Consider the following 17,507-nt stretch of genomic DNA (forward strand, 5'->3'; position numbering starts at 1 on the left):
AATGTATATTTTTGTTCAGTGTAAATCAGAATCTACATATTTCTACCCTGTGGTATTTCATATGATAACATTACTTTCTCCATAGTCCAAGATAGATCATTGATTGGGAGACAATCCTACACATCCTAGATCACTGCATAGAAAACATAACTCCAAGACAGGGGACCAATCAGACACTGCTACATCAATCTGGATGTCTATGTTTCCAGAAAACATACAGGAAATCCTTTTTCACATACAATATGAAAAACAAACTCCAGGCTGTCACTTGATCTGTGCAAATCATTTCAATACTCAGGAAGGGGGTAGTGTTACGTTACTGTCTGTATGGACCACAATCGTTTCAATACTCAGGAAGGGGGTAGTGTTACGTTACTGTCTGTATGGACCACAATCGTTTCCAACACTGCTACAACTGTTATGTGATCCTTTGAAATACTCTTTTAAAAAAAGGTTCAGAAGAATACTTTTGGCCTTTTGATCGAGTACGATTTATCCAAGTCCGAATGATTTGTCTCAAACGCAAATTGCATTTAAGCTACAGATCATTGTTAATTCAGGAGGTATTAGCTAAAGAGCACCAGCTATTATAGATCAGTAAGGCTGGCTGAAGGTAAGACGGGACGTGATTGGCAGCAACAGAGAACACATGGAATCAACCGGAATGTGGAACAGAGAACACATGGAATCAACCGGAATGTGGAACAGAGAACACATGGAATCAATCTGAATGTGGAACAGAGAACACATGGAATCAATCTGAATGTGGAACAGAGAACACATGGAATCAATCGGAATGTGGAACAGAGAACACATGGAATCAATCTGAATGTGGAACAGAGAACACATGGAATCAATCTGAATGTGGAACAGAGAACACATGGAATCAATCGGAATGTGGAACAGAGAACACATGGAATCAATCTGAATGAGGAACAGAGAACACATGGAATCAATCGGAATGTGGAACAGAGAACACATGGAATCAATCTGAATGTGGAACAGAGAACACATGGAATCAATCTGAATGTGGAACAGAGAACACGTGGAATCAATCTGAATGTGGAACAGAGAACACGTGGAATCAATCTGAATGTGGAACAGAGAACACATGGAATCAATCTGAATGTGGAACAGAGAACACATGGAATCAATCTGAATGTGGAACAGAGGACACATGGAATCAACCGGAATGTGGAACAGAGAACACATGGAATCAATCTGAATGTGGAACAGAGAACACATGGAATCAATCTGAATGTGGAACAGAGAACACGTGGAATCAATCTGAATGTGGAACAGAGAACACATGGAATCAATCTGAATGTGGAACAGAGAACACATGGAATCAATCTGAATGTGGAACAGAGAACACATGGAATCAATCTGAATGTGGAACAGAGAACACATGGAATCAATCTGAATGTGGAACAGAGAACACGTGGAATCAATCTGAATGTGGAACAGAGAACACATGGAATCAACCGGAATGTGGAACAGAGAACACATGGAATCAATCTGAATGTGGAACAGAGAACACGTGGAATCAATCTGAATGTGGAACAGAGAACACGTGGAATCAATCTGAAAGTGGAACAGAGAACACATGGAATCAATCTGAATGTGGAACAGAGAACACGTGGAATCAATCTGAATGTGGAACAGAGAACACATGGAATCAATCTGAAAGTGGAACAGAGAACACATGGAATCAATCTGAATGTGGAACAGAGAACACGTGGAATCAATCTGAATGTGGAACAGAGAACACGTGGAATCAATCTGAATGTGGAACAGAGAACACGTGGAATCAATCTGAATGTGGAACAGAGAACACATGGAATCAATCTGAATGTGGAACAGAGAACACGTGGAATCAATCTGAATGTGGAACAGAGAACACATGGAATCAATCGGAATGTGGAACAGAGAACACATGGAATCAATCTGAATGTGGAACAGAGAACATATGGAATCAACCGGAATGTGGAACAGAGAACACATGGAATCAATCTGAATGTGGAACAGAGAACACATGGAATCAATCTGAATGTGGAACAGAGAACACATGGAATCAATCTGAATGTGGAACAGAGAACACATGGGATCAATCTGAATGTGGAACAGAGAACACGTGGAATCAATCGGAATGTGGAACAGAGAACACATGGAATCAATCTGAATGTGGAACAGAGAACACATGGAATCAATCGGAATGTGGAACAGAGAACACATGGAATCAATCTGAATGTGGAACAGAGAACATATGGAATCAACCGGAATGTGGAACAGAGAACACATGGAATCAATCTGAATGTGGAACAGAGAACACATGGAATCAATCTGAATGTGGAACAGAGAACACATGGAATCAATCTGAATGTGGAACAGAGAACACATGGGATCAATCTGAATGTGGAACAGAGAACACGTGGAATCAATCGGAATGTGGAACAGAGCAGAGTAAGATATAGAGTGAAATAATGTCTAAGCCGAAGCATCAATATGCACAGATCTCATTCACTTCAAGCCGTTGATATAATGTGAAGTTTTACACTCACAATAAAGTGAGACACTACTATACACCATGTATAATAAAGCATGTCTGTTTGTCGATGTGGAGCGACCTATTTGGACCAATGGACATGTTCATGCCTTACCTCCTCACGTCATTTGCACACACTGTATATAGACTTTTTTCTACTGTATTATTGACTGTATGTTTGTTTATTCCATGTGTAACTCTGTGTTGTTGTTTGTGTCGCACTGCTTTGCTTTATCTTGGCCAGGTCCCAGTTGTAAATGAGAACTTGTTCTCAACTGGCCTACCTGGTTAAATAAAGGTGAAATAAATACATAAGAAATAAGGCAAGGTCAATCCTGTTTAAACTCTAGCCACAGCAACCAGATACCTTGCTAATCGCTATGTAAACTATACGTTTTGTCACTCGCATGTCATATCACCAATATTTATGTAACTACTTCGGAGTCGGCTCTCGTGTGGCGCAGCGGTCTAAGGCACTGCATCTCAGTGCAAGAGGCGTCACAACAGTCCCTGGTTCGAATCCAGGCTGTATCACATCCGGCCGTGATTGGGAGTCGGCACACAATTGGCCCAGCGTCGTCAAGGTGTGGACGGGGGCAGGCCGTCATTGTAAATAAGAATTTGTTCTTAACTGATTTGCCTAGTTAAATAACATTTGACATTTATTTTTTAAATGATAAGAAGTGACTTCCTTTAAATTCTCAGACGGCACCGAGGAGGACACGTGATAAATGTCTCCAACCTCCAGATTACTTTCCCATTTATAGAAGCATCAATTCCTCATTTCAAAGTAACACTCACTCTCTAAGTTATATCATTAATTTAAAAAAATGATACAATAAAATATAGATCAGAATCGCTCTGATCCCTGATTATCATAAACACGGAATAAAGTTAATGTGCTCTGTGAGACGCCAAACATCGTTCAAATTCATCTCGGTCGCTGCGGAAGTCAGTCACTGCGTGTGCTGCCCGCGAGCGAAGTGGCAGGCAAAGTCATACTTGTTCCTGCACTTACAGCCGCAGATATTACACCGGAAGGGGTTCTCGTAGCCGTGGCAACCCATGTGAATGGTATACATGATGTTGTCAGAGAAGTAGGTGTCGCAGTGCTGGCAGCTGTGTAGCATCTGTGGGTCTGGGTCCGGTGTGCTACCGGGCAGGGCAGGGGTACTGGGCTGGCTGTTACTAATGCTAGCTGAGCTGGTACGTGTGTGTGCACTGTGCTCACTGCTAGGTTCTGGGTTCACTGGGCTGGGGCTGTAGTTCCTGCTGTGGCCTGCAGGGGGTTGGAGGTCCTCGGGGCTGGTTGGGGAGGAGGTTTGGTGGTGGTGGTGGTGGTAGTGGTGGTGGTGGGCACCACTTTGACTGGCGGACAAAGATACTGACACTGCAATCGGTGCACCAGAGGCCTGCTGGATGAGGAACGGCTTGACGTCGTTACAGGACAGTCTGTCAGGAGACACGGGGGTCTGGTCCACTGGGGGGAGGTTGGACAACTGGCCTGCCAGCGTAGACAGCTGGTTCAGTGGATTGTTGTCCACCACCATGTCACTGTTGACATCCCTGCTGGCACCTCCTCTAGTCCCATGGTCCTTCACATCGCTCTCGTACACCTCATGGTTCAGGTAGTCTGGTTTCCCCACCACCATGGAGGGAGGGCTGAGGTTGATGAGGAGGTGTCTGCTGTAGCCTCCCAGGCCCAGGGAGCTGCCACTCTTCTTCTGTAGGACGTTCAGCATCTTCTTGTTGGAGAGGAAGGCGGGCAGCTCCGCCCCCTTCATGGGTAAAAGCTTGTGGCGGCGCCGGCGGTGGTGGGACAGGTTGCTGCGGTCGCTGCAACGGAAGGAGCAGAGGTCACACTTGTAGGGCTTCTCTCCCGTGTGGGAGCGCATGTGGGCCTCAAGGTGGCGCTCGTAGGCAGAGGCGAAGGGGCACAGCTGGCAGCGGTGGGGCTTCTCTCCTGTTAGTCAACAAAGAGGTTTAGGTTTATTTCAACATCTTGGCACAAATCCAACATCCATTAAAATGTCATGTCACACAATATAAATACAAGTAAAAAAAGATAAGATCTTAACTACATGGACAGGTTGGACTTGACATTTCAGACGTACCTTTTTTTAACGTTGCACAAAAGTGTTTTGTTATTGTCACTAACGGTACAGGACTGTGGCTGACTAACGAGTTAGTGCATAGCTAGCTAAAACCAAACAACAGTTATCTTCAACTGGTTTGATAATTTATTGACACACACACAGAGCCTTTCATCCAGACCGCGCCTGTACAGATTAATTTTGTATCGCTCAGAAAGATGGCAGGAATATGAGCATTTGTGATTTCAGACTTTTTTGTTATGATACTTATTTTGTATTGCTTTAAAAAAAAAAAAATCTTATTAACACTGTGTTCTAGCTAGCTATTTGTGTAGGTAGCTATCAAGTAAACACAATGATATAGTAACTTGTTGACTTAACTCTAGAATGCCTACTTCAAGTGTTTTAGTACTAGTCTGTAATCTCAGGACTTAACCTATGCCAGGGGCGGACTGGCCATCTGGCATGTTGGGCAAATGCCAGATGGGCTGGTCCATTTTACCTGTGTGAATCCTGATGTGCTCTATCAGGCGAGCGGTGCCTTTACTGGCGTAGCTGCAGTAGCTACACTTGAGCTTGCCGTCGAAGGTCCTCTGGAAGCCGTCCACCAGCAGCCCAGAGTTGTCGTCCAGAGAGACTTCCACTGATCCATTCTGATGATCACTCTCTGGGATAGCTGCTGCTACTGGGAGAGGAGACGACAAGACATAGAATTAAATAGATACTTTACAGTCAATTTTTTTTCCACCGGGAAATGGATACCTCTAAACAATACCCGACCTCACAGACACACAAAAAGCCGAATCACATCTAGAACTTATCTGGAAGCAGGATTTGTAAAATCACATTTTACATCGATCTATTTCCCGGTGATTTTTCTTTTATTCTGGCAGACAATCTAGTCAGAAACCATTTGTGGGGCCTGTTTTTGTCTGGTGCTTGAAAGATACGAGAGGATGACTTGAGATGCATTAGGGTCATCTTTGTTCAGTCAATATCTCCACAATATGGATCTAAACAGAAGAACCACTCATTGCTCCTGCAGAGGACCCCTTTTGGATGACGGCCAATCGCCACAAAATAAAAATAAAAACAAAAACATTACCAAAAAATCGTTCAAACAGACTTATTAGGTTATTCCCCGTAGCGCTGGGCCCTGTTCCACTGGTTTAACTTCCCAAAGACAAATTAGGGATATGGCTTATTTTGGGGCGATTTAAAAATATAAATATTTTTTGGGGTGCGATTTTGGGGCGATTTAAAAATATACACATCAAGTTAAAGTCAATGACTATGATTGTTTTATATAATAGTAGATAGATATTATATATATATATATAGATAGATAGTGTTCATAACATTCTCACCAGCTTGGAGGTGGTCGGGCTCCATTTCCCCGCCGACAGAGCCTGAGATCATGTTGACATGGTGTGTTTGCTGTGTCAGGTACTCTTGAAAGTCCTTTATGAAATCCAGAGGTTTTAGATCATCATCCATTTGGCAAGATGGGGTGTATTGTGATGACTTCTGATCACTCCCCCCCCAAACCTGTAAGATAAGGCAATAATAATAATTGATGGTTAAACATAATGAACCACATTTATTTTTATTTCACCTTTTATTTAACCAGGTAGGCCAGGTGAGAACAAGTTCTCATCTACAACTGCGACCTGGCCAAGATAAAGCAAAGCAGTGCGACACAAACAACAACACAGAGTTACACATGGAATAAACAAACAGTCAATAATACAGTAGAAAAATCTATATACAGTGTGTGCAAATGAGGTAGGATAAGAGAGGTAAGGCAATAAATAGGCCATGGTGGCGAAGTAATTACAATGTAGCAATTAAACACTGGAGTGATAGATGTGCAGAAGATGAATGTGCAAGTAGAGATACTGGGGTGCAAAGGAGCAAGATAAATAAATACAGTATGGGGATGAGGTAGATTGGATGGGCTGTTTACAGATGGGCTATGTACAGGTGCAGTGATCTGTGAGCTGCTCTGACAGCTGGTGCTTAAAACTAGTGAGGGAGATATGAGTCTCCAGCTTCAGAGATTTTTTGCAGTTCGTTCCATGATAATCATATTGTTACAATACCATTGCATGTATGCCATAACCTATAGCCCGATATTGGACTAAATGAGCCTAATGTTACTCCTTAGTCCAAAGAATTTACATGTTCTGTTTAAGGGCGAATTGTCTCTGGAAGCCAAAACAGCCAAATACTCCCATCTAAACGTGAATCGATTGCGGTCCGGTTCTAAAGGTGAATCGATTGCGGTCCAGTTCTAAAGGTGAATCGATTGCGGTCCGGTTCTAAAGGTGAATCGATTGCGGTACGGTTCTTGAAACATAAATCGCTCTACTTTGATATCACAACCAAATAATTTTACAAATGCAAAATACACATTTAATGTAGTGAACACTGTTTTAACCGTTGCAGCTGACAGTATTTTTCAGTGAAAACAGTTTGTGGAATCTGTCTTCCGTTTACACACAGGTTTAGATGCAGTAACGTGTAAATATGGGCGTGTGGGAATCTAACCCAATAAAGGCGTGTCAGTTTAACAACTTATTTATTTTTTCGCCCGATATGAAAGATACGGTTATTATGCTTCCAAAACCGTACAGCAAGCTATGCCGTTAATGTTCACGCCGACCGTCGCGGCTCTTATTAATAATAAAACTCGCCTTACAGAAAACGCCTTCATCCAATGACTCTTTAAATGTAATGGAACTGAGAGTCATGATCAAAGCCATAACCATGAACCATTATGTGGACAGTCAGTCACGACGATAATAAGTATGTTGTCACCAAAAAACATCTCATAACAGTGGCAACATGACATGTAGGCAGTTGATACACAGCCCATCACTTCACTACTACCGGCGTTGCTCGCTAACGTTAGCTTGTTTAACGTTAGTAATGTACGCTAGCCATTTTACTTACCAGCTGGTCGTCAATCACAGCACCGTTAAAATATATGCGATAATTGACGCGTTCCCATCCGTTCTTATGTTAATTCTAAGACCGATGTCAAGATGGACATTTCAAAACACTATCTAGACAATCAAAATGTGTGATGACAAGTTAATGTTAGCTGGTTGTGCTAAAAACAAAAGAGAGGGAGCTATGTGTTATAGTAGCTATGCAACACTAAAATGACTCCCATTTCAGAAGCACATAGCTGGCTGTCAGTGAAAGCTACTAGTTGGAAATACAACAGCAGAAAAAGAGAAGGTGTTTGCCTAGAGGAACATGTTTATTTGATTAAAGATGCCCTGCGTATATAAAATTTAAGACATGAGTAAAAGCTGATACGTTTTGCCAAGTGAAGACGCGAAACTGTTCCATGGTCGCTGTTTCACCCCGTCAATAGAAAAGTGAACACACTCAGATGTAAACAAGAGAAAACATGGCTTCGCCCTTGATCAGGTGCTTCTCAAAGGTGAGACGAATGTAATGCAAAAGCGGTTTCTTCGTTCACATTGTTGTTTTATGATATGTTGTCTTTGTGTAGTCATACTTATTTAGAAATACGAACTTAGCCAGTGTTTTTTGTAACTTTATATTACCCCATTGCATAACCTGCTATCACATAACGCGTTGGCTAGCTAGCTGCATGCTAATTAAAATGACATAGTTAGTTAGCTACTGCCTCCGTCAGTTACACCGCAAGTTACTCTTGAAGAAATGTCCTGCCTGTCACTGCTGTTATCTTGCCGTATAACGTTATAGCCACCACTCTCTCATATTCACTCATGCTGGAGTATGGATATATTTTTGTTGCCTGACGACTCAAACGTAATTGTTCCACTGCTCTGTTGTCGCTAGCTACGTACACTATTTGCCCATTTTAGAAGCGCTCAGAAAGTGACTCTTGTTTTTTACCAGAGTGCCAAAACATTCAAGAGCTAAAGGTGCTCAAAGTTGACCTATTTTGCATTCCCCACCATACCATGAGACATCCGTGTCTTCATTACTGGAAACAAATCAACGGTTGAGTTTGATATCATAAAAGCTTACAAACAGGGTTGTCAAACTATTTGATAATTTCTTTTAAAAAATACGTTTTTTAATAAAAAATTGACATTTTGTTAACCGTTTAACGTCAATTATCTAAAACCGCATAAACTACAATGTTTTTTCTCTCCAAATTCACATATATTGTAGCCCTACTTGTGCCCACCATCAGTTGAGACACAACATGCTCTTGAATACAGGGTGGGTGTCATTTCAATCATATAAATTATAGAATATACCTATCCCTTCAGACCACTGCAATTTAGCTGGTACACCACTGAAATTGAAAATGTAATTGAAATATTTTCTTCTAATTACTACCACAAATATGGCTGCCGGTCCACCCACCGTTGAATGGCCACTTAAATGGTGACGTCTATTCCAGTATTTCTATGATGTCAATAGGTTTCCTATGGAGGGTTGACAGTATCATTTAAAACAACAGATATTCCCATTGAAGTCAATGTTCTCTGATGTCTGGACCTCCAACTATATTGGCATCTGTTGTAGGCCTACTTGTGGTTGGTTGAGGCAACATTATCTTATAAAATCAAACTCAACTGTTTATTTTTTTCCAGTGATGGATGTCTCATGGTATGGTGGGGTATGCAAAATAGGTCACATTTCGCTTGGATGTTTTGGCATTCATGTCCAAAAAGTCCCTTTCTGAGCACTTCTACGATGGGCAAATATGTATGGAAGGTTTCGTTCAATTCAAAAGGGGTGCAGTTAAAAAAGTGATTGAATTCAAATGGCCCCAACTAGGAGTTTGGGTAGCCAGGCCAATCTTTTAAAAACCTTTATTTAACTAGGCAAGTCAGTTAAGAACAAATTCTTATTTACAATGACGGCCTAGGAACAGTGGGTTAACTGCCTTGTTCAGGGGCAGAACGACAGGTTTTTACCTTGTCAGCTCGGGGATTCGATCTTGCAACCTTTCGGTTACAAGTCCAACGCTCTAACCACTAGGCTAGCTGCCGCCCCGGATTGAGTAGAGTGGCAACATTTTGTGTAAACACTCAAGTTGTATCATGTCATCCATCAGCGAAAATGTAACTGTGTAATTTCAGGTTGGTAGGCAGGTGTCCCGACCATGGAGTGTGTGCCAGCATGGTCTGCGGAACAGATCCACCCAACCAGACGTGTCTGCAGAGCAGGCTGCTGCTCTGGGGGTCTCCTACCCTCCACTACAGACATACTCTGAGGAGGAGGGGATGATGAGGGATGCTGGTGAGTTACAGCATGCAGGATATACACTAGGCAGAGCAACAAAGGATATACACTGCTCAAAAAAATAAAGGGAACACTTAAACAACACAATGTAACTCCAAGTCAATCACACTTCTGTGAAATCAAACTGTCCACTTAGGAAGCAACACTGATTGACAATACATTTCACATGCTGTTGTGCAAATGGAATAGACAAAAGGTGTAAATTATAGGCAATTAGCAAGACACCCTCAATAAAGGAGTGATTCTGCAGGTGGTGACCACAGACCACTTCTCAGTTCCTATGCTTCCTGGCTGATGTTTTGGTCACTTTTGAATGCTGGCGGTGCTCTCACTCTAGTGGTAACATGAGCCGGAGTCTACAACCCACACAAGTGGCTCAGGTAGTGCAGCTCATCCAGGATGGCACATCAATGCGAGCTGTGGCAAGAAGGTTTGCTGTGTCTGTCAGCGTAGTGTCCAGCGCATGGAGGCGGTACCAGGAGACAGGCCAGTACATCAGGAGACGTGGAGGAGGCCGTAGGAGGGCAACAACCCAGCAGCAGGACCGCTACCTCCGCCTTTGTGCAAGGAGGAGCACTGCCAGAGCCCTGCAAAATGACCTCCAGCAGGCCACAAATGTGCATGTGTCTGCTCAAACGGTCAGAAACAGACTCCATGAGGGTGGTATGAGGGCCCGACGTCCACAGGTGGGGGTTGTGCTTACAGCCCAACACCGTGCAGGACGTTTGGCATTTGCCAGAGAACACCAAGATTGGCAAATTCGCCACTGGCGCCCTGTGCTCTTCACAGATGAAAGCAGGTTCACACTGAGCACATGAGCACATGTGACAGACGTGACAGAGTCTGGAGACGCCGTGGAGAACGTTCTGCTGCCTGCAACATCCTCCAGCATGACCGGTTTGGCGGTGGGTCAGTCATGGTGTGGGATGGCATTTCTTTGTGGGGCCGCACAGCCCTCCATGTGCTCGCCAGAGGTAATCTGACTGCCATTAGGTACCGAGATGAGACCCTCAGAGCCCTTGTGAGACCATATGCTGACACATGCACATTTGTGGCCTGCTGGAGGTCATTTTGCAGGGCTCTGGCAGTGCTACTCCTTGCACAAAGGCGGAGGTAGCGGTCCTGCTGCTGGGTTGTTGCCCTCCTACGGCCTCCTCCACGTCTCCTGATGTACTGGCCTGTCTCCTGGTACCGCCTCCATGCGCTGGACACTACGCTGACAGACACAGCAAACCTTCTTGCCACAGCTCGCATTGATGTGCCATCCTGGATGAGCTGCACTACCTGAGCCACTTGTGTGGGTTGTAGACTCCGTCTCATGTTACCACTAGAGTGAGAGCACCGCCAGCATTCAAAAGTGACCAAAACATCAGCCAGGAAGCATAGGAACTGAGAAGTGGTCTGTGGTCACCACCTGCAGAATCACTCCTTTATTGGGGGTGTCTTGCTAATTGCCTATAATTTCCACCTTTTGTCTATTCCATTTGCACAACAGCATGTGCAATTTATTGTCAATCAGTGTTGCTTCCTAAGTGGACAGTTTGATTTCACAGAAGTGTGATTGACTTGGAGTTACATTGTGTTGTTTAAGTGTTCCCTTTATTTTTTTGAGCAGTGTATATATATATAACACAGTACCAGTCAAATGTTTGGACACCTACTCATTCAAGGGTTTTTCTTTATTTTTACTATTTTCTACATTGTAGAATAATAGTGAAGACATCAAAACTATGAAATAACACATATGGAATCTTGTAGTAAGCAAAAAAAGTGTTAAACAAATCAAATTGTGTTATATTTTACATTCTTCAAAGTATCAACCCTTTGCCTTGACAGCTCTACACACTCTTGGCGTTCTCTCAACCAGCTTCACGAGGAATGCTTTTCCAACAGTCTTGAAGGAGTTCCTACCAATGCTGACTACTTGTTGGCTACTTTTCCTTCACTCTGCGGTCCAACTCATCCCAAACCATCTCAATTGGGTTGAGGTCGGGTGATTGTGGAGAACAGGTCATCTGATGGTCAAATAGCTCTTACGCTGCGTAGAGGTGTGTTGGGTCATTGTCCTGTTGAAAAACAAATGATAGTCCCACTAAGCCCAAACCAGATGGGATGGCGTATCACTGGTAGCCATGCTGGTTAAGACTGCCTTGAATTCTAAATAAATCATAGACAGTGTCACCAGCACCCCACACCATAACACCTCCTCCATGCCTCAAGGGTGGAACCACACATACTGAGACAATCCGTTCACCTACTCTGCGTCTCAAAAAGACACGGCGGTTGGAACCAAAAATCTTAAGTTTGCACTCACCAGACCAATGGACAGATTTCCACCAGTCTAATGTCCATTGCTCGTGTTTCTTGGCCCAAGCAAGTCTCTTCTTATTGGTGTCCTTCAGTGTTTTTTTTGCAGCAATTTGGCAATGAAGGCCTGATTCACGCAGTCTTCTCTGAACAGTTGATGTTGAGATGTGTCTGTTACTTGAATTCTGAAGCATTTATTTGGGCTGCAATCTGAGGTGCAGTTAACTCTAATGAAATTATCCTCTGACCCAGAGTCAGAGGTGACTCTGGGTCTTCCATTCCTGTTGCTGTCCTCATGATAGCCAGTTTCATCATAGCGCTTAGGGGTTTTTGCGACTGCAGTTGAAGAAACATTCAAAGTTCTTGACATTTTCCAGATTGACTGACCTTCATGTCTTAAAGTAATGATGGGCTGTCATTTATCTTTGCTTATTTGAGCTGTTCTTGCCATAATATGGACTTGGTCTTTTACCAAATAGGGATATCTTCTGTATACCACCCCTACCTTGTCACAATACAACTGATTGGCCCAAACTTATTAAGAAGGAAAGAAATTCCACAAATGAACTTTTAACAAGGCACACCTGTTAATTGAAATGCATTCCAGGTGACTACCTCATCAAGCTGGTTGAGAGAATGCCAAGTGTGTGCAAAGATGTCATCAAGGCAAAGGGTGGCTACTTTGAAGAATCTCAAATATATTTTGTGTTATTTCATAGTTTTGATGTCTTCCCTATTATTCTACAATGTAGGGGGAAAAAATCCTGGAATGAGTAGGTGTGTCCAAACTTTTGACTTGTATTGTGTGTGTGTGTGTGATATATAGCACTTAAACCAACCAATTAGATTTAATAAACAGACTGGATCATGCTATGGATTGGTCTGATTTGTCATGAATTTGGTTTTATGTAAGTTCAGTTAATCAAGTCACATTGCGTTTCGTTTTACCGTCCCACATTTGAACAGTGAACAAGTTTGCACACGAGCGTCTTGCCCCGTTTGTGTCGAAGATGGACGAAAACTCTCATATGGACGCGGAAGTGATAAAGTCCCTCTTTGAACAGGGGGTATGTGCTTCTCTTCTTTACATCCTATGGTCATTAGGGGCATTTCCATGTAAAAAGACCCATTAGAACCAACTTGAAGTGGGGGTAAAATTTAAAGCTAAGTGCAGTTATCCTCTCAAGGTGAGGTCATTTTGACCCCTACCTTTAAAAAAATAAAATAATAATAAACTATTGCTAGTTAAACAAAATTGCATTTTCTATTAGTAGAAAATAATATAATTGACACTTTTTTTTTTAGCATAGTGTTTTTGAATTTATTTTCTACAGTCATTGTCGCTCATCTTTATCAAGGGTTTCAATCATATCGGACCCCACTGTGTCTTAAGATATTTTAAATTCTCTCTTCATGAGGATAATGAATGTTTACAGAAATAACAAGTAAAGGTAGACCTACCAATTTAGTTAGTGTTTTTACTAATATACATTTTGTTTATGAATTATTAAGTGATTTAATACGTGTAATTCTGTTACCAAATTGGTAATTGAATTGAGTCTGTTCTGAGGGCAGAAGGGGGTGCAACTCAATATTAGAAAGGTGTTCCTAATGTTTTGTACACTCAGTGTATATTTTGAGTTTTTGTAAAGCGTTCTCACATAAAAGAACTGAGGGAGATTTTACTGAAAATGTTTTACCAAAGTTTACATCGACTCAGTTCTTCCAGTGAATGTATTTTTTGTAAAATGTTAATTTGAAATTGTTAAAATTTGTCCTTGTGCATGGAGTTGGTTTGTTAAACTTTTAAGTAAATGTTTTTTGCTTGGTAACATTTGGAAGTCCCAGCATAATTCTGTTACCGTGGAATAAATATACTCTAACCTACCTCCGTCATGTTCATTAGACAACAGAAGAAAATGGACTAAAACGGGGAGAGACTACCTGGACATATGTCCTGAAAATTATTACCCGGTTGTCAAAAAGAACACCGCCCTGTTGTCAAAAAGAACACCGCCCTGTTGTCAAAAAGAACACCGCCCTGTTGTCAAAAAGAACACCGCCCTGTTGTCAAAAAGAACACCGCCCTGTTGTCAAAAAGAACACACCGACCTGTTGTCAAAAAGAACACACCGACCTGTTGTCAAAAAGAACACACCTCCCTGTTGTCAAAAAGAACACACCTCCCTGTTGTCAAAAAGAACACACCTCCCTGTTGTCAAAAAGAACACACCTCCCTGTTGTCAAAAAGAACACACCGCCCCGTTGTCAAAAAGAACACCGCCCCGTTGTCAAAAAGAACGCCGCCCCGTTGTCAAAAAGAACACCGCCCCGTTGTCAAAAAGAACACCGCCCCGTTGTCAAAAAGAACACCGCCCCGTTGTCAAAAAGAACACCGACCCGTTGTCAAAAAGAACACCGACCCGTTGTCAAAAAGAACACCGACCCGTTGTCAAAAAGAACACCGACCCGTTGTCAAAAAGAACACCGACCCGTTGTCAAAAAGAACACCGACCCGTTGTCAAAAAGAACACCGACCCGTTGTCAAAAAGAACACCGACCCGTTGTCAAAAAGAACACCGACCCGTTGTCAAAAAGAACACCGACCCGTTGTCAAAAAGAACACCGACCCGTTGTCAAAAAGAACACCGACCTGTTGTCAAAAAGAACACCGACCTGTTGTCAAAAAGAACACCGACCTGTTGTCAAAAAGAACACCGACCTGTTGTCAAAAAGAACACACCGCCCTGTTGTCAAAAAGAACACACCGCCCTGTTGTCAAAAAGAACACACCGCCCTGTTGTCAAAAAGAACACACCGCCCTGTTGTCAAAAAGAACACACCGCCCTGTTGTCAAAAAGAACACACCTCCCTGTTGTCAAAAAGAACACACCTCCCTGTTGTCAAAAAGAACACACCTCCCTGTTGTCAAAAAGAACACACCTCCCTGTTGTCAAAAAGAACACACCTCCCTGTTGTCAAAAAGAACACACCTCCCCGTTGTCAAAAAGAACACACCTCCCCGTTGTCAAAAAGAACACACCGCCCCGTTGTCAAAAAGAACACACCGCCCCGTTGTCAAAAAGAACACACCGCTCCGTTGTCAAAAAGAACACCGCTCCGTTGTCAAAAAGAACACCGCCCCGTTGTCAAAAAGAACACCGCCCCGTTGTCAAAAAGAACACCGCCCCGTTGTCAAAAAGAACACCGCTCCGTTGTCAAAAAGAACACCGCTCCGTTGTCAAAAAGAACACCGCCCCGTTGTCAAAAAGAACACCGCCCCGTTGTCAAAAAGAACACCGCCCCGTTGTCAAAAAGAACACCGCCCCGTTGTCAAAAAGAACACCGCCCCGTTGTCAAAAAGAACACCGCCCCGTTGTCAAAAAGAACACCGCCCCGTTGTCAAAAAGAACACCGCCCCGTTGTCAAAAAGAACACCGCCCCGTTGTCAAAAAGAACACCGCCCCGTTGTCAAAAAGAACACCGCCCCGTTGTCAAAAAGAACACCGCCCCGTTGTCAAAAAGAACACCGCCCCGTTGTCAAAAAGAACACCGCCCCGTTGTCAAAAAGAACACCGCCCCGTTGTCAAAAAGAACACCGCCCCGTTGTCAAAAAGAACACCGCCCCGTTGTCAAAAAGAACACCGCCCCGTTGTCAAAAAGAACACCGCCCCGTTGTCAAAAAGAACACCGCCCCGTTGTCAAAAAGAACACCGCTCCGTTGTCTCAAAGAACACCGCTCCGTTGTCTCAAAGAACACCGCTCCGTTGTCTCAAAGAACACCGCCCCGTTGTCTCAAAGAACACCGCCCCGTTGTCAAAAAGAACACCGCCCCGTTGTCAAAAAGAACACACCGCCCCGTTGTCAAAAAGAACACACCGCCCCGTTGTCAAAAAGAACACACCGCCCCGTTGTCAAAAAGAACACACCGCCCCGTTGTCAAAAAGAACACACCGCCCCGTTGTCAAAAAGAACACACCGCCCCGTTGTCAAAAAGAACACACCGCCCCGTTGTCAAAAAGAACACACCGCCCCGTTGTCAAAAAGAACACACCGCCCCGTTGTCAAAAAGAACACACCGCCCCGTTGTCAAAAAGAACACACCGCCCCGTTGTCAAAAAGAACACACCGCCCCGTTGTCAAAAAGAACACACCGCCCCGTTGTCAAAAAGAACACACCGCCCCGTTGTCAAAAAGAACACACCGCCCCGTTGTCAAAAAGAACACACCGCCCCGTTGTCAAAAAGAACACACCGCCCCGTTGTCAAAAAGAACACACCGCCCCGTTGTCAAAAAGAACACACCGCCCCGTTGTCAAAAAGAACACACCGCCCCGTTGTCAAAAAGAACACACCGCCCCGTTGTCAAAAAGAACACACCGCCCCGTTGTCAAAAAGAACACACCGCCCCGTTGTCAAAAAGAACACACCGCCCCGTTGTCAAAAAGAACACTTCCCCGTTGTCAAAAAGAACACTTCCCCGTTGTCAAAAAGAACACTGCCCCGTTGTCTCAAAGAACACTGCCCCGTTGTCAAAAAGAACACCGCCCTGTTGTCAAAAAGAACACCTCCCCGTTGTCAAAAAGAACACGTTAAAGTATGTCCTAAACACTACCCTGTTGTGTGTGTATATAGCTGTGTATTCCCCATTTTAATTTGTCAGATGATTCATTGTCACTTCCCAGCTGATGGGCATAGAGATCGACCCAGAGTACGGAGGCACCGGATCCACGTTCTTCTCCTCCATCCTGGTCATTGAGGAGCTGGCCAAAGTGGACGCCTCCGTGGCCGTGCTGTGTGACATCCAGAACACCCTCATCAACACACTGTTCACCAAGCTGGGGACCGCAGCCCAGAAAGAACGCTATCTCAGCCGGCTGTCAACAGACATGGTGAGAGACTAACAGGTTGCATGTCCTATTGATTTTTATTAAACAGGTTTCTAGCCGAGAGGAAAAATGTGGCCTATATGTTTTGATTTAAGGGTAGTGAGAGGTAGTGTGTATCTGTGTTTTGATTTAAGGGTAGTGAGAGGTAGTGTGTATCTGTATGTTTTGATTTAAGGGTAGTGAGAGGTAGTGTGTATCTATATGTTTTGATTGAAGGGTAGTGAGAGGTAGTGTGTATCTATATGTTTTGATTGAAGGGTAGTGAGAGGTAGTGTGTATCTGTGTTTTGATTTAAGGGTAGTGTGTATCTATATGTTTTGATTTAAGGGTAGTGAGAAGTAGTGTGTATCTATATGTTTTGATTGAAGGGTAGTGAGAGGTAGTGTGTATCTGTGTGTTTTGATTGAAGGGT

At 43.4% G+C, this 17,507-nt stretch overlaps 2 protein-coding genes across 4 annotated transcripts in view; one reads left to right on the forward strand and one right to left on the reverse strand.

The window, feature by feature from the left end:
• Positions 1-3,147: 3,147 nt before the first annotated feature.
• Positions 3,148-7,934, reverse strand: LOC120038511 (zinc finger protein Pegasus-like). The gene is made up of 4 exons (XM_038984236.1): positions 7,594-7,934; positions 6,006-6,186; positions 5,141-5,323; positions 3,148-4,508 (listed from the first exon to the last, which is right to left on the reverse strand). Exons 2-4 carry the CDS (start codon positions 6,133-6,135, stop codon positions 3,502-3,504), a joined length of 1,320 nt encoding a protein of 439 aa, XP_038840164.1. The 5' UTR covers positions 6,136-6,186; positions 7,594-7,934; the 3' UTR covers positions 3,148-3,501.
• A 55-nt stretch (positions 7,935-7,989) lies between these two features.
• The window catches only part of LOC120038512 (short/branched chain specific acyl-CoA dehydrogenase, mitochondrial-like), a 30,571-nt gene continuing 21,053 nt past the window's right edge, over positions 7,990-17,507 (forward strand). For 2 of the 3 annotated variants that reach the window (XM_038984237.1, XM_038984238.1), the window contains exons 1-4: positions 7,990-8,092; positions 9,738-9,897; positions 13,174-13,274; positions 16,892-17,098. In XM_038984237.1, the coding sequence (XP_038840165.1) occupies positions 8,060-8,092; positions 9,738-9,897; positions 13,174-13,274; positions 16,892-17,098 (501 nt within the window). In that variant the 5' untranslated portion in view covers positions 7,990-8,059. Of the gene's footprint in view, positions 8,093-9,737; positions 9,898-13,173; positions 13,275-16,891; positions 17,099-17,507 lie in introns of those variants that run through there. The other variant, XM_038984239.1, reaches the window with a different exon arrangement.

This window comes from Salvelinus namaycush, unplaced genomic scaffold (genome assembly GCF_016432855.1).
Source record: "Salvelinus namaycush isolate Seneca unplaced genomic scaffold, SaNama_1.0 Scaffold223, whole genome shotgun sequence".
Taxonomy (NCBI): domain Eukaryota; kingdom Metazoa; phylum Chordata; class Actinopteri; order Salmoniformes; family Salmonidae; genus Salvelinus; species Salvelinus namaycush.